Raw genomic sequence first — 22186 nt, forward strand, 5'->3', positions numbered from 1 at the left:
TACATTGGTCCATTTAGTTTATCAAGTATTAGAGTTAATTGACTTCATGTGTATCTAGCAATAAGCCTGAAGATGAGGATCTATGTTGCAGTCATTTTCAAATCTCACAGTGCCCAATGCTACTATCAGTTATTATATAATGAAAAAAAATCACCAGAATTTAAGTCTCAAGCATTTGAGTCCAGTTCTGATTGTGAAATAGGAGTAACAGTGAACATTCCCATAAATTTCCATGAAAAACGGGATAAGAATGTATATGAGAACATCTACAGCTTTTAGCAAATATGCTTCATTATTATTATACGAGGATATAAATATCTCAAACAAACTTTTAATATTTTCCTAAGATCTTAATTTCTCCAAGACTTCTAATTAAAATACATGATATGCTTTATACTAAGAAAGTATTCTTGACAAGAAATAGATAATAAAAATAAAATTCATGGATTTGCCACCTTTCCTATGACCCACATAACAACATATGAATGAGAATATGACAAATGACTACTTCATTCTCCTCTGCTCCTTTCTTCTAAATAAGTTTGCCCTAAAACCAAAAGATAAAATGACTGTTTCCTTTGTTAAATAATCCAGGAAAACCAAGAGCTTACCTATTTTCCCCTAAAAAGTTGTGACCAAAAATATTACAAACAATAACAACTAATTCTGCTAATATTTACTGAATAGAAATATTTGCCACATATTCTGCCAAATGTCATATACCCCTGATCTCATTTAATCTTAACAATAATCTTATAAATTAGGTACAAGTATTACTATTTCCATTTTATGAAGAAATAGAGGCTTAGAGAAGTTGACAACAATTACTTAACAATTATTCAACAATTACTTAACAGAATTAAGATTTAAACAGTTGCCTGATTCCTGACCCTGAGCTCTTAACTCCTATACTATAATATTTCTTGCTGGGAGGAGGTAAGGTTTATTTTCTAGATTCGCAATAATTTCTGAAATTCTTGAAATTTATGTTTTCAGAGCACCAAAAATAACAACATTACTGAATCCCACACAGAGGGACCAGCAGATGCAAAGGCATGAAGCAAGACGCCTAGTCTGTTTAAAGGCTCAGCCAAGGGACCAGTCTAGGTATAGGACAGAGCCTGGAAAAGAGTAAAGGATGGAGTCAGAGAGCTGACAGGGCACCAAAGCACACCTTTGTAGGCCACCAGAACTCTGGCTTCTACCCACAGCATAAATCCACCGATAGGCTTTCAATAAAACTGTCATGTTACTCAACTGAAATAATTTAAAAACGATCGTTCTGGCTACTGTGGAAAAAGATAGATGTAGGAGAGATGACCTATGCCTACAAGGAGGCAACTGCAATAATTCCAGTGAAAAACAACAGTGCCCAGGATCAAAGAGAAATGAAAAAGGTAATGAAAATCAGACATTGGATATATTTTGAAGTTGAGCCAAAAGAAATCTTAGGATTCTGATGGAAGGATATAAAATAAAGGCTACAAGGAAGAAGAAAAGCCAAGCCATAAATAAGTCACCACACATAGTCTAGTTATATCCTTAAATAGCTAATTCTTTAATGATCAAGTGACAAAGATAATGAAGTTTTTTCCACACTGAAAATGTCACCGGGCCAGGCCTGGTAGCTGATTCCTATAATCCCAACACTTCAGGAGGCTGAAGCAGAAGAATCACTTGAAGCCAGGAGTTTGAGACCACCCTGGGAAACATAGCAAGACTCTGCCTCTACAAAAATAAAAATAAAAAAATTAGCCAGGAGCGGTGGTGTAAGCCTACAATCCTAGCTACTCCTGTCGAGGCAGGAGGATTGCTTAAGCCCACAAAGTCCAGGCTGCAGTGTGTTATGATCTTCCCACTGCACACCAGCCTTGGCGACAGAGCAAGACCCTGTCTCAAACAAACAAATGAACAAAAGCTATGAGCATTTTGTAACAAGATATGAAATCTTCACAGGAATGTCTTTAAATTACTCCAAACAAGAAGAAAAACATATTAAGTGTGCCCATTAATAGTCTACTCCATGTTCTATAAAGCCATAATATGCTAGGCTAATATAGAGCTTATTTGCCTCTTGTATTTGAAAATTGAATATTAAAGCTATTCAAGGTAAAAGCATTCCTTAAATATTTGTAGTGGAAGCCTAAAAAAGAAATATGGTGACAAAACTAAATAACATTAAAGATTATATCAAAATAATAACACCTGTAACCGAAATGTTAATTAAAGGAATCATTTAAGTTTTCTTATTCATATACAAAATATTTTACAGATAAACACAAAAATTCCAATAACTTGCAAGAATACCAAAAAAAGGGACAACTTAAAACTAAAATTACAGTCAATCAACCAACACTCATTGGTCAATCAAGAGGGACACACTGAATAAATGATAAACTATAATGACATACTACACAGTGGAGTACTACAACTGAAAAGAACAATGATGGGTATCTCTATACTCCACTCAATACTTACCTCCAGAATAGACTGTTATGTGAAAAAAGCAAAGTGAAAAAATATGTGTGTGATATTCTATCATTTATTACAAAAAGAAAGGTTAATATTTCAATAAAAATAATACTTTTATTAGCAAACTAGAAGTTATTTTTTTAAATGGATACCATTTTTTAAAATGGATACATATAGGATATGGGACGAAATAGAGTGGCAGAGCAGGTATTGCCACTGGAAGTAGTATTTTACATAAACTGAAACAAAATTAAAAATTTTAAAGTAAACTCTCAAGTGAATTCAACACACAGAAACCTGGTGGTATATTCCACGTTGAATACACTGAAGACAAAAAGAAATGCCAACATAACAAAACCCTCAAAAACAAAACTTTGAATGTTTTCAGTAATTATACTGGTGGTGGTGGTGGTGGTGGTGGTATTATTAGACTCAGTGTAATGTATGTGTAATAGAAAATGAAGCAAACTAGTAATTATCTGTTACTTCAATCCTGTACTTCCCAGCAATGAACGACAGGAAAGACAGTGATACAGGATAGAAGAGGTTAAAGAAAAAACACTTTGGTGCTGATTGGGACTTGAAAACAATGACCAACCCCAGTAGCAATGAGCAGTCTCAGCCATCCTAAGGAGCTGGGTTCCTTAGAGAAATGAGGACTCCAGGCCTTGGGCAGGAATGTGAAAGCTTAGTCTGGAAAATCTTGCAATACCAGAAAGTCAGGAAGCTTTTAAAGACTACTTTGTTTGGTCATGTCCCATGGTCTTAGGAAGCCAATTTGAAGAGACGCTCAATGACCAAAGATGGTTCAATTTACTAACTGATAAGGATAATAGCTGCAATGGTCTGAAACATATCAGTATGTTCAAATGCATGAGCTCCTAATATTACTTAAACTAGCAAAAAAAATTAGTCCCTACTGAGGGTAGATAGCAAGGAAACTCATTTAAAAAACAAGTACATAAAGAAAAATAATAAAGAATATATTCTAATTCTCCTATAAAAATTGCACTGGGGTAATATGGTTTGGCTGTGTCTTCACCCAAATCTCTTCTTGAATTGTTGTTTCCATAATCCCCATGAGTCATGGGAGGAACCCAGTGGGAGGTAAGTGAATCATGGGGGCAGTTACCCCTACGCTGCTGTTCTCGTTACAGAGAGTGAGTTCTCATGGGATCTAATGGTTTTATAAGGGGCTTTTCCCTCTTTGCTGCACTTCTTCTTCCTGCTTCCATGTGAAGAGGATGTGACTGCTTCCCCTTCCACCATAATTGTAAGTCTCCTGAGGCCTCCCCAGCCATGTGGAACTGTGAGTCAATTAAACCTTGTTCTGGGGCCGGGCGCAGTGGCTCAAGCCTGTAATCCCAGCACTTTGGGAGGCCTAGGCGGGTGGATCACAAGGTCAAGAGATCGAGACCATCCTGGTCAACATGGTGAAACCCTGTCTCTACTAAAAATACAAAAAAAAATTAGCTGGGCATGGTGGTGCGTGCCTGTAATCCCAGCTACTCGGGAGGCTGAGGCAGGAGAATTGCCCGAACCCGGTAGGCGGAGGTTGCAGTGAGCCTAGATCGCACCATTGCACTCCAGCCTGGGTAACAAGAGCGAAACTCCGTCTCAAAAAAAAAAAAAAAAAAGCCTTGTTCCTACATAAATTACCCAGTCTTGGAGAGTTTTTTACAATGGTGTGAGAATGGACTAATACAAAGGGTAACTAAATAGTAGAGGTAAGAAAATTTCTTTCACAAAAATATTCCAACTAATAAAAAACAATTACAATTAAAATGTTACTACTGTATAGTTCCTATGTTTTCATCTACTTATTTCTTCAGTCAGAGGACTTGGTTTTCAAAGCTCTGCACATAGTAATTCGATTATAATTTATGGCTAAAGATATATACTAATTGATAATTCAAGATTGGAACAATAAATTACACACATGGGTTCTCAGGCTCTATAATCATTTGCCTTTTCTAATATGCCCAAAGTCATACTGCTCCATTTTATTTCTGATCCATAGCCAAAGACATTAATACTGTAATTTTTAGGGATGAATATGCCTTGATGTGATACTGGAAAATTTATACTGCTTATATTAGTTTGATAGGACTACCAAAATAAAATGCCACACACTGGGTGGCTTAAATAATAGTACTATTATTTTCTCATATTTCTGGCACCTAGAAGTCCAAGATCAATGTGTCAGTAGCTTTGGTTTCTTCACAGGCCTCTCTCCTTGCCTGGTAGATGGCTGCCTTGTTTCTTCACTTGATTTCTTTCCTCTCTACAAGAGGTACCCTGGTGTCTCTTTTTGTGTCCAAATGTCCTCCTCTTATAAGAAAACCAGCCAGAGGATTAGAAACAACTTCATCAGACTCATTATAATTTAATCATCTCTTTAAAGGCCCCTTCTCCAAATACAGTCACATTCTGAAGTACTGGAGTTTAGGGCTTCAACTAAGTATTTTCAATAACACTATTCTGCACATTATACTGCTGATGCAGCATCCCAAAGGAAAAGAATGATGTTAATGAGTACATTTTAGTATCTGACCTGGTATATACAGTAGGTGCTTAAGTATTTATTAACTGCATAATTTTTAAAGCATGTTAATCAAAGCAATAATATTCTTAAGAATGAAAAATTCAAGACAGTGAGTATTTATTAAAACAATGCATAAGCTGAGCATAAAATGAGGCTCCACTCATTTATTTGTCCTTCATTCCACTCTGGAGAAAATACATTATTAAATAACCTCTATTTTTAGTTTACCCTAGGATTTCTACCTTGTTAAGGATAAGCAAAAGTTGAGGGTAATTATTTTGGTGAAAAGGCAAGATAACTGAGCCACAGTATGAAGAGCTATCATTCATTTATCTATTCACTTGGTTTCTATCATGCTACATACCAAACATAAAATTGTTAAATGCCTAGAAATGAAACTGTAATCTGACATTCTTTGTTTTACTATTTTCAATAGAAGTTAAAAAGTTAGAACTAAATATATCCTAATTATCCTCAAATCCTCAGAGTAAACTAATCTAGGCTTAACTGCATATCAATAGAGATGAATTACTACTATTCTGTGCATAAATACAGTTAGTAAAGAAGTATATAAAAAACTGATGTGTTAGAGATGATGATGAATTTGCCAAGAACATCAGAAATGCTTCCTAGAAGAAATGACCCTTATACAAACTGCATCTTGAGAGTTTGGTAGAAGCTGCTCAAGTAATGCAAAAGCAGGCAAATCAACTATTACGAAGAAAGACACGCTTATATATACCAGTAGGGAATGTTGGGGAATTAAAAGTAGTCCAGTATTGACAGAGTGAAAAATGTGAAGTGGAATCCAATATGAGAAAAAAAAGGAAGAATCTAGATCATTCCAATTTTATAAATAATCTTAAATTATTGAGACTAAGTAGATTAGTCAAGGACACAAAGCTAGTGAATGGCAGAACTAGGATTTGCAACAAATTTAACTCCAAAATACTTCAGTTAGCACAGTGACCATATGCCCCCAGTTTTCCTAGGATATCCCCTGGTTTATAATTATTGTCTCTATATTATTATTTTATTAGTGCCTTCCTTCCTTCATGCCTATAAAACACTCTGATCTGTGGACTATCTTCACCCTATCAATTAGGCCGCCATGCTATTACTTTTCTATACCTAAGAAAACTCGAGTTTTATTAACTTCACTCAATCATTAGTGAAATTAACTGCTGAAATAGGTGTTTTATTTTAATTATTTCTTTTCTTTTTTCTTTTTAAGACACAGTTTCACTCTTGTTACCAGGCTTAAGTACAATGGTGCTATCTCAGCCCACTGCAACCTCTGCCTCCCAGGCTCAAGCAAGTCTCCTGCCTTAGCCTCCAGAGTAGTTGGGACTAGAGGTGCATGCCATCATGCCTGGCTAACATTTTTGTATGTTTTGCAGAGATAAGGTTTTGCCACATGGCCCAAGGTGGTCTCAAATTTCTGAGCTCAAGCAAGGCCTCTCAAAGCATTGGGATTACCGGTGTGAGCCACTGAGCCCAGCCTGCTAAAAGAGATTATACTGATAAAAATAATTGGGCATTTGAAAAGATCTGGGGCTATCATCACCTTAACAAATCATCCAGTATATATATGCTAGAGTTAAACTTTCTTTTATAAATAGAAACAGTCATTACTTTAAAAAAGAATCTCACATAATGGAAAGAACAGAAAGAAAAACTTATTCTTCTAATTTTAATCTGGTTCAAGGAAACTACGAACTTCAGTTATAGCACAGTCATACATTAAAACTAAATTAATCAGATTAGGAACTATGGTCAAACTTGGTCAAAGGTCACTTTTGTTCACACAAGTCCTGTGAAGCATATATTCCATATCCCACCCTCCAAAAAATGAAAAGTAAGAGTCACTCTACTGATAACATTAACAACTGCAACAAACTCCTTACCCTTCCTTATACTTACATACTAGTATGCAAAAGCTGAATATGTCAAGATATTTACTTTTTCTAGCTACAACATGGACAAATGACAAGGACCAGGCCAAAATAAGTCCTTGTAGGGGATGTCTTCAGCAACTGGAGGGCGCTCTGCGAAAGGTTTTTCTCTTTAACGTATACAGAATACAGAGAAGATATTTTCTCCCTGCAATCCATTTTTTGCTTTTGGACGTGGATACGTAAAACACAATTCTAGAATTGTGGTAATCATCTTGTAACCTCTTTTTTTCTTTTGAGGAAGAAAGAGGAGGGGACAAGACTAAGAATAAAGTCCATTTCTAGGAAATTCAGAAGAAGAAAAAGTGAAACATCCCAGGTCCTTGCTGACATCACTGAGTGGCTTAATAAACCTAAATGTCCTTCCTCTAAACAATATTGTATCCTGTATAATGAGTACCACTATTCTTTAGGTCATTTTAAATTGGGTATTCTATTACTCGCAGCTAAAAGCATTCCAACTGACACAATGGGTCTGGGACCCAATCAAGTCTATGCAAAAAAATTACCTAGAAATTGTCTTTTCAAACTCAGAAACATGAATACAGAAAGGAAGTACAAGGATTATAAACATCGGAAGAAAGACGTTGAGTTTTCATTTCCCCAGAGTAGATAAGATAGTGGTCAAAAGTTAGTATGTACTATTTCCTATGAGCCAGATCCTATGCTCGAATTACTTCAGTGAATCCTCACAACAAATCTAGGAAATATTATTTTATAGAGGAGAAAACCAAAGCCTGAAGAAGTGAAACAACTTGCCAAGGTTATTCTCCTTGATAGTGACTGAGGAAGCATTCATATTCCACATGAATTAACTCCAGAGCCTAATCTTTAAGTATAGTTGAAGATAAATACACAATTATCTGTTTTTTTTTCTTTCTATAAGAGATTGATCTAAGTCTTCTGTTGAGCAGGAAAAGTCCAAAAAGGAGGTAAAGAACTTGAGAATCATGACTGTTAAGTTTGAACAACCACTGCTGTTTTGCAATGGGAAAAAGACTTCCTCAGTTTATCTTCAAAGAAATCAAGGCTCAGAAAGAGGAAACAAATTATGGAACGATGTCATACAGTTAGTGGTAGAGCCAATAATAAAATTCAGGTAATTCAGACCTTATCCCTCCCAGGCCAGAGCACTTTTCATTTCACCATACACTGCTTCCCCCTTGAAACTGAGATATTGTATCTCCAATATACATGGGGGGAAAGGCAAAATGTATAGAGATAAAACTATGAAAGCTTACTAAGATATTCACAGAGTTGAATTCACATGTTCAATATTTATTAACTGATAAGCTTTGATATGAGCAGAGAGACAACAACTGTTTATTGTGTGGATAGATAGTAAGAAAAAAAATAATTTAATGAAAAAATTACTTTTCAAGATATCTATACTTCCATTACTAAATGCTTAAAAAAATTAGATGTTCTTGGTATGTATCCACACATTACAGGTAATAGAGAATACAATGACTATTCCTCATTGAATTTTCTAAACACTGTATTTTTTTAAAACCTTCAAAAGAACTAGGCAAACAGACTCACCAAAGAACTATGTATCATAGTCTCCCTATAGCAATGTAACCCAGTTGACAACTAGTGTTAGTTTCTCCTAATAATTTATGATTATAAATGAATGGGTTAGACTGCTAAATATTAGCCCCAAATCGTTTGACAATGCTGTAGCTGTACTCAAAAGAAAGAAAGATGGGGACAGAGAATGTGTACAATTACTAATGTTAATACAAAGTACTAAAGGCCAAAGAGGGTAGGCAGACAGAAACAAGATCTGATTCTGATAACATATGGTTTCCCAATAACCACTTATTTTCTTTACTGGAAAGAATAATTTTCATGAATTAAAGTAATACAAGACTTCACTCATTTATCTTTATCATTTCAATAAACACTCAGGTCTCTCAAACAGTATTAGGATAAAATTAAAACACAGAACTGGCTTACTCTGCAATATCAAGATATCCACAGGAAGCTGCTGCATGTAGTGGTATCCAGCCTTCATTATCAGGTTGATTAATATTTGCTCCATTTTCTACCAGAAACTTCACCATATCAACATTGTCATCAATGCAAGCCTAAAAATAAAACAGAAAGCAAGATTGAAAAAAATATGAATTAATATTCTGAATAATATATCAATAGAATAAAATTCTTATTTTGTAGCTTTTATAATACAAATATTCTCTGTAAATCAATCTGTTGCTATCTTGACTCTACTCTATCAAACAGGCCAATGATACTAAATTTTAAGAGTCCTTGCTTAGGTACACATACAATAGTAGTGTATGTGCCTACACTCTATGGCAACCCAATTCGGATAACAAGTACATATTAAAATGAAGACATCATAATTAAGTACTAATAATATTCTCTACAGTAGTGGTTCCCAAAATGTGATCTGCTAGGAGAAGGGGGAGTAGATTCTTTTGATAAGGGCAAAACTGTTTTCAAGATAATACATGTTATTTCCCTTTTTCACTTTGTTGACATGTATACTTGACAGTATAAAAGTACTAGCTATAAAACTGCATGTGCTTTAGCATAAATAAAGGCAGTGGCCAAAAAACCCACACCTCTATTACTAGTCACTCTATCAACCATGTACTCATAATTTAAAAAATTGCCAAGTACAGTGGTTTATGCCTATAATCCCATCTACTTGGGAGATGGGAGGCTGAGGCAGGAAGAACACTTGAGCTTGAGTTTGAGGCTGCAGTGAGCTATAATCACACCACTGCACTCCAACCTGGGAAACAGAGTAAGACCCTGTCTCCAGGCCGGGCGCGGTGGCTATGCCTGTAATCCCAGCACTTTGGGAGGCCGAGGCGGGTGGATCACGAGGTCAAGAGATCGAGACCATCCTGGTCAACATGGTGAAACCCCATCTCTACTAAAAATAGAAAAAATTAGCTGGGCATGGTGGTGCATGCCTATAGTCCCAGCTACTCAGGAGGCTGAGGCAGGAGAATTGCCTGAACCCAGGAGGTGGAGGTTGTGGTGAGCCGAGATCGTGCCATTGCACTCCAGCCTGGGTAACAAGAGCGAAACTCTGTTTCAAAAAAAAAAAAAAAAAAAGACCCTGTCTCCAAAAAAAAGTGGTGGTTGGGGGGCAGCAATTTTTACTCATACATGTCTTTGACAAAGCAGTATGTATTAAATCTTGGCCCTTGCAGACAGGTCTTTTTTATATTCTCTGGAATGAGATGGAAAGTGTATGTCAAAACACCTCTTCCAAGCATGATGGTTATCTTGATGAAAAGCACTTGTGAAATTGAGATGCAAGCTGACGTAGCCACTTTTCCATGCAACATTATGTCTACTTAAATGTCAAACTACAGTTAGTCTAACTTTGATTTTTGGCAGATCTTTTCTTGAAAATGAACAAAATGAGTCTGTCACTTCAAGAAAAGCAATTAACAGTGTATTTGTTGCCAATGATAAACTCAAACTTTCAAGAAAAAACAAATTATTTTTATGTAAAATATAACGCATTTGGTAACGTGGGTAAATTGCTGTTATTTTTAAATGAATAGTATTTTAAATCCTCAGTTTTAAACTCTAAGACTGTAAATATTAATAGATACAACCAAACAAAATGAGTTAGTTATTTTAATTAAAAAATGTTATTTAGTAACAGGGGTAAATCATTGCTTTTTAAAAATGAATTAATAGTATTTTAAATCCCTGGTTTTAAACTCAGATTGTAAATATTAATGCATATAACCTACAGAAACAAAAGCTCATTGGAATCTTCAATAATTCTTAAGAGTATAAAGAAGAAATCCTAAAATTAACAAATTTCGAGAACTACAGTCCTAAAGTAAATAAGAAGGGAACCTTTATCAAATGCTTGCTTTGTGCCAGGTAGTAAGAGAGATGCTTTATCTATGATTTACATACTATCCTCACAAAAACCCACTCCAAGGTACTCATTGTTTTCCGCAACTCTTCCTAAAATCACTGTTCCAGCCACAAGAAGGACCTTACTATTCGCTGACCAGGTACCTCAGGGCCTTTGTTCTTGTGGTTCTCTCTCAGGAATGCTCTGACCCCAGATCTAGGCATGGTGATTCTTTCTCATCACACAAATATCAATGCAGATGTTTCTTCTTCAGGAAGGCCCTCCTGGACATCCTTTTAAAGTAATTACTACTACTCTATCACATTATCAGTAATAACAATAGCCACAATTTTCTTATTTATATCTATCTTCTACCTCTACTAGAATGTAAACTCCATCATTTTCATATTAGGGATATAGTCTGTATGTGAATATAAGTACTTCGTAGATGTCCTATGAGATAGGTTGCATTCATAAATATACTCCATTTATCCTGGGGAGGCTTTCTGGAATTGGCACTATTCATAACCATCGTTGTATCGTCCCTCCTGAGATGCAATCCCCATGTATTACCAGGACCCCTGCCCAAGAATGTGAAGTCTGTGTCATGTATTTGGCTTGGCGGACTGGGAAGGTGCAATGAAGTAAACTCAAAGAGACTTTAACTTGGTGAAAGGTGTTTTCCCTCCTGATTCACACCAAGTCACTATTTTCCCAGAGGGCAAGTGGCTTTTTCTTTCTAATTCAGGTAAAACTGAGTAAATGAACTAATTAACTCCTATTTCCTATCTATGATAAACAAATATTAACTAATATACAACTAAGAGTATGTGGGATGATGACTGCCATCTCTGTATTCTAAAAGTGGTTCTAATAAACTGATCAGTAGAAATATTAATTTACAATGTCCTCTTTGGTTTATTGCCAAAAGATCTTTGTTGAAAAATTCATGTGCTCATTTAAATGTATAAAAAGTCCAGGTTTATTAAGAATCTGGAAGGATATTTTAAGTAGCTGTTGAAAGTAATAAAAATTGATGTGTCATTTAAAAAGTGATTTTAATAATACATTTTGCTACACATAGACCATTACCTTTATTACCCATCCCCTCAAAAGAGGCTTAAACACCATGCTAGTACTTAACTACGAAAGGAAGTTCCTGTTTGTTTTTTTATCTGGGAAAAGAAACTATTTTCTAGTATTGAAAATACATCAACAGCAACTAAAAAGGATATTAATGTAAGACTATATCTAATGGAGAAAACACAAAAGAGCTTCTTAAGTGCCGCTTCAACCTAAGAAAGAGCAGTTTGGGTCTGGCTGATCAGATACAATGGATCAGCATTATACACAAGCAATGTATAAATGAGCAATGACTGTATCCACATTTCATAAAAGAAGTCTTTGCTCAACTCTCACCTTTTTAGCATCGCCTTTGTTGGCCTACATATTAAAACTATGATTCCTTCCCACCATTTTGTATCCTGAGTATCTACTTTATTTTTATCCATATCATTTATTACAACATACTATATATACTTTATTTATTTATCATTTGTTTACCCCACTCCCAGCATGAGAATTTATTGACAGCAGGAATTCTGCTGCATCCTCAATACCATGCACAGTTCTTGACATGCAGAATTTGGCTGCTTCCACAATATCTTGAATTCTTGGGCTCAATAAATGAATTAACGAATGTGGGAGGAGTAAGCTAAGATTCAAAGAGATAAGTACCTTCCATAGGTCACACAGACAGGAAATGATAGGGCTGGGAATCTAACAGAGATGCTCAGATTCCAGAAACAGCTTTTTCCATACTTAACACACTGCTTTCCGTAGATTTTCCTAGTTTATCAACATATTTCTCACCTGCAACAGAATATCACACATTCTAGGGGCTTAATAAGTATTAGCTGTACAAATGAAACATATTTTCCTTACCTACCATAGAAACAAAGTAAATGCTTTTTGCAGTATTTCCCTAAGGAAGAAAATGACAAAGTTTATGTTGAGAAAAACACTATACACAGTGTTCCTCAAAAGTATAAAAGCAGGAGGCCCAGGTGGGTGGATCACAAGGTCAGGAGATGGAGACCATCCTGGCTAACATGGTAAAACCCTGTTTCTACTAAAAATACAAAAATTAGCCAGGTGTGGTGGCACACGCCTATAGTCCCAGTTACATGGGAGGCTAAAGCAGGAGAATCACTTGAACCTGGGAGGCAGAGGTTGCAGTGAGCTGAGATTGCATCACTGCACTCCAGCCTGGGCGACACAGTGAGATTCCATCTCATGGGGAAAAAAAGGATAAAAGCATTAAGAGGGAATCACAGCTTTTGGTTTTAGGTTCTAGTTCTGCCTCTGCCACAAATTTTGTGGCTGTAAACAAGTAATTTAATCTTTTTGGGTGTTGGTGTCTTCATATTTCAAGTGGAGGGAAAAAGTGTGTAGGGTATTTAATTATGAAAACTCCCTATCATATTTAAAATTATTATGTATCTATGATTCTTCCCCCTAGAACAAGTTATAAGCAACCTTATGGCAGTTTACCGAAGTGTCTAGAACATACCTTACATATAAGAGCCAATAAATGAACACAGAGGCAACATTGATACAGACATTGCTCAAGAAAAGAACTATTATTTTTTATAGGGCAGTGGTTAAAAGCGGTTTTAGAATCATATATTTAATGACAAAGAAGAAACGTAAAAAGTGTATTGTATTAGAAAGCAGTTTATCGAATGCTGAGATAAGCAAGTGACTAACTGTGACTTGCATAATCATTTACTTTCCTTAAGAAATCATAGTGATTAAGATGAAGTCTTGCTCTGTTGCCCAGGCTGGAGTGCAGTAGCGTGATCTTGGCTGACTGCAACCTCCACCTCCAGGGTTCAACTAATCCTCCTTCATTAGCCTCCTAAGTAGCTGGAAATACAGGTGTTTGACACCATGCTCGGCTAAGTTTTGTATTAGATGGGTTTCACCATGTTGGCCTAGCTGGTCTCAAATTCATGACCTCAAATGATCCACCTACTTTGGATTCCCAAAGTGCTGAGATTACAGGTGGGAGCCACTGCACACTGCTTAAATTCTATTCACTTTTTTTCTCAACCTTTTAAATCCCATAGGCTCCAAAATTGTATCCTGATTTTTATCCTCAGTATAAATATATAAAACCCTACTTGATAAATGAATAATATCAATACACAAATAAGAAATGATTCTTTACAAAAGAATATGGGGAAATGCCCACAATATATTAAAAGGCTTTGCTTGTTTGTTTTTTAAAGGCTACAACACTTGGTATTCCTGGTAGCTTCTTGTCCAAGTACTAACCAGACCCAACCCTGCTTAGCTTCCTAGATGAGATGAGATTAGGCGTTTTCAAGGTGGTACAGCAAGTTTTTAAAAAAAGGATGCCAATATGGAAATGGAAAAGGATAAAAGAATATAGGAGAATACCCACGCTGTATTTAATGCCTAATATGGTTTAAAGTTTTATATTAGTCTGTTCTTATGCTGTTATAAAGACATACCCGAAACTAAGTAATCCTTAAAGGAAAGGGGTTTAATTGACTCACAGTTCCACATGGCTGAGGTGGACTCAGGAAATTTACAATCATGGTGGAAGGGGAAGCAAACACCTCCTTCTTCACATGACAGTGACAAGGAGAAATACCAAGCAAAAGGAGAAAAGTCCCTTATAAAACCATCAGATCTTGTAAAAACTCACTCACTATCATGAGAACAGCAGCATGTGGGTAACAGCGCCCGTCATTCATTCAGTTATCTCCCACTGGGTCCCTCCCACAACACATAGGGATTATGGGGACTACAATTCAAGATGAGACTTGGGTGGGAACACAGCCAAAACATATCAACTTTACTAAAAAAAAATTCAAACAAGACCAAAAGAATATATCCTGAAAGTTAAAAATAATGGTTGTGAGATCCACTTGTATTTTCTTCCTTAATTTTTCCTGTATTTTCAAAATGTCTACAATGAATAGTGTCTCATGAAAAAAAATTCAAGAAATTATTTCTTAAATAAAAAGCATTAAATGGTAATGCTAAAAAACAACCATGGCTGGGCGTGATGGTTCATGCCTGTAATCCCAACACTTTGGGAGGCCGAGGCAGGCAGATCACTTGAGGTCAGGATTTCAAAACCAGCCTGGCCAACATGGAAAAACCCCATCTCTACTAAAAATACAAAAATTAGCCAGGCATGGTGGCACATGCCTGTAATCCCAGCTACTTGAGAGGCTAAAGCATGAGAATCACTTGAATCTGGGAAGCGGAAGTTGCAGTGAGGCAGATCATGCCACTGAGCTCCAAGCCTGAGCGACAGAGCAAGATTCTGTCTCAAAAAAAAGAAAACCAGGGGTCCAAAGTGGCTCCCGCCAGAGGTCATGGTGCTTGTGAAGGCGAGGTCATGAGTTCAAGGCTAACCTGAGCAACCTCATAAGCTCAAGCTGATTGGCAAAAAAAAAAAACAAAAAAAACAAAAAAAAAACAAATTGCTGGTGAAAATATGAGACTATCTTCAGAAAACTAATAGCATCTACTAATGTTATGTAGAATGGATAAATGTACAGGGTAGGGTGTATGTGTATGAAGGGAGATCCTATTCACATAATAAGAATCCCATAAATTGATGAAAAAAGCACATTGAACAAAAAGAACAAAATAGTGCTATCTTCAACAACATGAATGAAGTTCATAAATATACAAATGAGTAAAAGAAGGCAGCTACAAAAGGATATATACTGCAGATTTCCAGATAAAATAAGATCTGGTGATGAGGCTCAGAACCATGGTTAAATCTGTGGGAAAAGTAGGGACATAAGGGGGACTTTATGGACAGTTGGAAATATTCCTATCTTTCTTGGGATGATTTTTACATAGAATATACATATGTAAAATCATATACTTAAGAGTTGTATAGTTTAGCATATGTAAATTATACCTCAAGTTAAGAAGTTAAAAAAAAAGTGGCTACCATTGGAAACTACTATGTATCAAAGGACTTAAAATATGTATTCCTTTAACTTCTATGCCCTGCCTCCTCAAGCTCCACATACCAAATGCAATCCTTCTTTTAACTGATAACCTGTGAATACTCTGAAAACATTTTTTCCCCAAGAATTCTAGCATATTCTCTTTTTCTGGCTAAATATCACTAATTCCTTTAGCTACTCTTCATATTATACATACTAACAAGTATATATGCTAAGACCATAGGAAAAAGATCACATTATAATATAGGAGGATAGTCCATAAATAACAATGATCACATAGGGGCCATAATAGCAATAGGTGGAAAGTACTAAAATATCACTGAGGACATCAAGAGATCTGTTTGTGACTAAGAGGGTCCATACGGGTCCCTACATATCTGAGCAGAGTTTTGAAGATTATATAGGAGTTCAAGTAGGAAATCAACTGGCAGGAACCTCACTGAGCAAAGACGCTACTGATTTTATTTAAAATAAATAAATAAATAAATAAAATAAACAAACAGTTGTTCATGGAATAAACAAACAGTAAACCATCTGGTGGTATACAGTATCTATAAGTTATAAAACAGGATAAGGCTAGGTGGTAAAAGATCTGAATATAATGCAAAGACTGTAGTTGTACTGCAGATGGTTTTCAACCTCTCTTCACTTCAACACACAAACAGAATCTGCTATGTTCCCATCAGTAATGGTGGCTGTAGTAAGCAGTAGAATGTAGAAAAAATTTAGAATTTTAAGATGATGCTTGAAAAAACTAGAGTTTTTAACAAGAGGGGTGATACAATCAGATCAGTATTTCAGAAAAATCATAGAAGCAATAAGAGGGAAGAGCCTGCACTACGCAACTGCAGATATTGGCATACCTAGTTTTACTATGCCTCATGGCATTTTTTCTGCATTTTTGTTGTTGTTGTTTACAACTAGAAGGTTTGTGGCAACCTTGCATCAGGCAAGTGTATTGGAGCCATTTTTCTAAACATGTGCTTACATCATGTCTGAGTCACAGTTTGGTAATTCTTACGATATTTTAAATTTTTCATTATTACTGCATCTGTTACGGTGATTTGTGATCAGTGATCTGAGATATTACTATTTTAATTGTTTTGGGGCGCCATGAACCATATTCAGAGAAGATGGTGAACTTAACTGATAAATGTTATTTATGCTCTGACCACTCCACAAACCCGTAGTTCCCCATCTGTCTTGCTTTCTTGAGGCCTCCCTATTCCCTTAGAAATAACAATATTAAAATTAGACCAGTGAATAACCCTACAATCACCTCTAATTACTCAAGTGAAAGGAAGAGTCATGTGTCTCTCCTTTTAAATCAAAAGCTAGAAATGATTAAGCGTGGTGAGAAAGTATGTTGAAAGCTGAGATAGGCCAAAATCTAGGCCTCTTGTGCTAAACAGCCAAGTTGTTAATGCAAAGGAAAAGTTCTTGAAGAAATTAAAAGTGCAACTCCAGTGAACACAGAAATGGTAAGAAAGCAAAGCAGCTTTATTGCTGACATGGACAAAGTTTTAGTAACCTGGATAGATCAAACTAGCTGCAACATTCCCTCCCTTAAGCCAAAGCCTAATCCAGAGCAAGGCCCCAACTCACTTCAATTCTATGAAGCCTGAGAAACATAAAGAAGCTGCAGAAGAAAAGTCTGAAGCTAACAGAAGTTGATTCATGAAGTTTAAGGTAAGAAGCAATCTCCATGTCATAAAAGTGCAAGGTGAAGCAGCAAGCGCTGATGGAGAAGTTACATCTGGAAGATGCAGCTAAAATCACTGATGAAGGTGGCTACACGAAACAACAGAGTTTCACTGTAGACAAAACAGCCTTCTATTGGAAGAAGATGACATGTAGCACTTTTATAGCTAGAGAGGAGAAATCGATGCCTGGCTTCAAACTTCCATGGGCAGGCTGATTCTCTTGTTAGGGGCTAATCCAACTGGTGACTGTAAGTTTGAAGCCAGTGATCTTTCACCAATCCAAAATTCCTAGATCCCTTAAGAATTACGATAAATCTACTCTGCCTGTGCTCTATAAATGGAACAACAAAGCCTGGATGGCAGCAGATCTGTTTACAACATGGTTTACTGAGCATTTTAAACCCACTATTGAGACCTACTACTAAGAAGAAAAGATTCCTTTCAAAATATTACTGCTAACAACAATGAACCTGGTCATCCAAGGGCTCTGATGGGAGATGTACAGGATTAATGTTGTTGGCATGCCTGCTAACAAAACATCCATTCTGTAGCCCAAGGAGTAATTTCAACTTTTAAGTCTTCTTATTTTAAAAATACATTTTGTAAGGCTTTAGTTGTCATAGATAGTGATTCCTCTGATTGATCTGGGCAAAGTAAATTGAAAACCTTTTGGAAAGAATTTACTATTCTACATGCTATTAAGAGCATTCGTGGTTCATGGAAAGAGGTCCAAACACCAACATTAATGAGAGTTTAAAAGTTGATTCCAACCCTCATGAATTACTTTGAGGGATTCAAGACGTCAGTGAAGGAAGAAACTGCAGATGTGGTGGAAACAGCAAGAGAACAAGAATTAGAAGTAAAGCCTGAGTATGTGACTGAATTGCCGCAATCTCATGACAAAACTTGAATAGATGAGGAGTTATTTCTCATGGACAAGCAAAGCAAGTGGTTTCTTGAGATGGAATCTACTCCTGGTGAAGATGCTGTCAACACTGTTGAAATGGCAACAAAAGGTTTAGAAAATGACATAAACTTACTTGATAAAACAGTGGCAGGGTTTGAGAGGATCAACTCCAATTCTCCAACAAGTTCTACTGGGGGTATAAAATGCTATCAAACAACATCACATACTACAGCGAAATCTTTCATGAGAGGAAGACTCAGTTGATAAGGCAAACTTCATTGTTGTCTTACTTTATGAAACTGCCACAGCCGCTTCAACCTTCAGCAACCACCACTTTGATTAATTAGCAGCCAACATCAAGTCAAGACCCTCCACCAGCAAAAAGACTATGACTCACTGAAGGCTTACATGATCACTAGCTTTTTTCTTTTTAAGCAATAAAGCATTTTTAAATTAAGGTATGTACTACAGCATTATGATTTTTTTAAAGATATAATGCTACAGTACAGTACATTTAATAGTTTATAGTATAGCATAAACACAACTTTAATATGCACTGAGAAACAGAAAAAAATTTGTATGACTCACTTTACTGTGGTGGTCTGGAACCAAACCCACAATATCACCAAGGTGTGCCTGTACTCATACGAAACTATATTAGGGAAGCTTAGGAGGAAATGTGCAAGGTTTAACAAAAGATATGAAAAGTTAAGATGCAGAAAGAAGCCATTCATGAAGATAAACACCACAGATTCAAGGAGCAGATTGGGGAAAAAAAAGATGAGGATTTTATTTGTTTGGGCTGAATTTATAGGTGTCTGTATATCTATCTAACCATATAGATCTGGAGCTGTGAAAATAAATGTGGGATGAAAATGTCAATTTGGGAATTATCTGCATTGAGGAGGTAAAACAATGGGACTTGAAATTATCCAGGGAAAGTGTGTAGAGAAGTGATAAGATTAAATGATGATTAGGATATTCGGTTTCAAAAACAGGTATTTGTGATACCTTAGGCAGTAAAGAGCTAGAAATATAAAGTTCAAGACACTCACCATCTAGTAAAGAAGACAAATATAAAAAGATAATTATATCAAAAGGAATGTGGTAAGACAATTATAGACATGTCCACTGGTTTTTATGAGAGCTCAGAAAAGGAGAACTAAGAAGGAATGGTGGTTATCAGGGAATATTTCCTGGAGGTGACTCATATACCTGAGTTTAACATAAGAACAAGTGAAAAACAGGTCTGGTATATTAAAGATGCAAAGCCGAACACAGTGAGGTAAGCAAGATCCAGAATAGAGTCTTACCTGCCATCTTTTGAGTAATCCTCTGACACTGAAGATAAAAGACTTTCATGACAAATGGTTAATTTTTAAGGTTTCTCTATTTGAAGAAGGTGATTACACTGGCTCTTTAAAAGACATTAACACACAGAAATAGCTATTCCCCAATAAATAAAACACTGCTAGTTTTGATTTTAAACGTATATGCTTTTAAGTTGACATAATGTAAGAAACACAAAATACCAAAAGCAATCAATGTTAAGTTTGCTTGTTCTTTTGTTTATAAGTATTTTTTCTAAATATTTTAGTATGAATTAAATACTAAAAGCACTGTCCCAAAATACACATCATGTATCAATCTCAAGTTAGTGGTATAAATTGTTCAAACTGTTCTCCTCAACATTTATAAAGTACATACAAGAAACTGGGAAAGCATGCCTATAAAAATATTGTTGCTAAGAGAATCAAAAGCGAACACATGCAGAACATTAAGAGACACATGACTTGCTGGCTTAAATTTTGGAATAAATTTGGTCAGTTTATTGAACTATATAAGGAGAGAATCAGAACGACTCAAATACACTTTCAAAATCTTATCTGACATGGTTTACCTTCAAGTTTTTCTTGAATGTAAGATATAACAACAATAAATGGCTGTGTGAAGACATTTTTGTCATTTAATGCTGGGTACAGACAGTTTTGTCAACTTGAGTTGTAAACTAATTCAATAAACTAGTTCAAGTGCATAAAGCTTTTGTTTTTAATTGTTCCACACATGTTCATAAGGAAAAAACTGAGAAGCCTGATAACAAAGAGTTAATAAGGTGTTGACACAATGCTCAAAGCAGACAGAGTCCATGACTTAAAGAGAGAGCTTGAGTGAGATACGCGTGGCTTGAAAAAACATTAAATTTCATTCTTAAAATAGATCAAAACAAGCATGTTTAAACCAACATAATTTGAGTAAACTCGACATCACAAAACTAGTAGCATTTGAAATAAATTCTAACACTGTTATATTCCTTTTCACAAAAGTATTTTTGTTAAAAGTACAAACTCTAGAGCCAGACTGTCTGGAATTAATCCAGTTCTGCCATTTACTGGTTGAGTGTCCTTGGTTAAACTCCTCATCTTGTGTGCCACAGTCTCCTCATGAAAATGAGGATTATAATAGAACCCACTACCTCAAAAGTTTACTATGAGAAATATATGAATATATACTGCACATAAAGTAGTAATTGTCAAAAAAAAAACCCCACTGTTTAACTAGTCCATGATAATTCTTCCCCATTTAAATTATTTTTTCTTTTTTTATATTATTACTCTAGAATGCATTTTCATCCCACTATAAATTACAAAACAGTTAAATGGCAAAGAACTGTCAAATATTTCTTTTAGTGCCACTTTTGGCAAGAGTCCCACCTCCAATAATTTATAAGAGGATGGTTAAGTTTTAGAAGCTGTCCTAAGAAAATCTTAGGGATTACAAACGTCCTTCAAACAAACTTTTCTGGAAACTCTTTCATATGAATACATATATGATTCAGAAGATCAAAGCAAAAGAAAAGTTGTATAAATGTAATTATAACAATTTAGGTGAAAATGAAATTAGAGTCAATAACCTGAAATGCTAGCAATGTGTGCCTAATCATTAGCAACAGCTAATTATTGATAGGTAATAGGTAAATTAATTTGATTTAATTTGAATACAGAAGTTCTCTTAGTCAATTTCCACTTCACAGAAACAAATCCTTTTTTTGTGGGGGTTAGAGATAGTGTCTCAATGTGTTGCCCAGGCTGGTCTAGAACTCCTGGCCTCAAGGAATCTTCTTGCTTCGGCCTCCAAAAGTGCTGGCATTACAGTTGTGAGCCACCACACCCAGCCAAAGAGAAACAATTCTATATGACTGTTAGGACAAGCTCAACTGGTACACAGAAATTTGTGCATGTACTAGAAAATATTTCATGCTCCAAGCATTCAGGGTGACATATATGTCAGTATGTTTAAAGAGGATCTGAACTGGATAATGTTCAAGTAATGTTTTTGTTCTATTTTAAAGAAAACTGAAGGGGGACATTTCAAAGGAGGAATTATGGGTGTGGCTTAAACAAGAAAAACAAACAAGAACTCCAAGTAGTACTCCTATACCAAACAATAAAAAAGAAAAACCTTGCATTAAAAATACTGGCAAATAAATGAGCAAGTATAATTTTAGGAGGCCATCTCTACTTATGAAAACACAGAGTCCAGAATTATGTTTAAATTGACCTTTTCTCACTGTTCTACTATTTCAGGTGTGAAAGTCTAGATGTAAAAACAGAAATCTGTCCACATAATAAAATATTCAAATGAGATTCAAATGACAAGATGACTGGAACAAGAAATCCAAAACATACACAATGGTTAGACCACAGGAAACTCTTCATTTGAACAA

General features: G+C 35.7%; 1 protein-coding gene across 5 annotated transcripts in view; it reads right to left on the reverse strand.

The window, feature by feature from the left end:
• PPP1R12A (protein phosphatase 1 regulatory subunit 12A) overlaps nucleotides 1-22186 on the reverse strand; it is a 166163-nt gene that overhangs the window by 92676 nt on the left and 51301 nt on the right. For all 5 annotated transcript variants that reach the window (XM_009004286.5, XM_003733810.6, XM_035257105.3 and 2 more), the window contains exon 2: nucleotides 8932-9062. In XM_009004286.5, coding sequence (XP_009002534.1) covers nucleotides 8932-9062 — 131 coding nt within the window. The remainder of the gene's footprint in view (nucleotides 1-8931; nucleotides 9063-22186) is intronic.

Source organism: Callithrix jacchus, chromosome 9 (genome assembly GCF_049354715.1).
Source record: "Callithrix jacchus isolate 240 chromosome 9, calJac240_pri, whole genome shotgun sequence".
In the NCBI taxonomy this organism is placed as follows: Eukaryota; Metazoa; Chordata; class Mammalia; order Primates; family Cebidae; genus Callithrix; species Callithrix jacchus.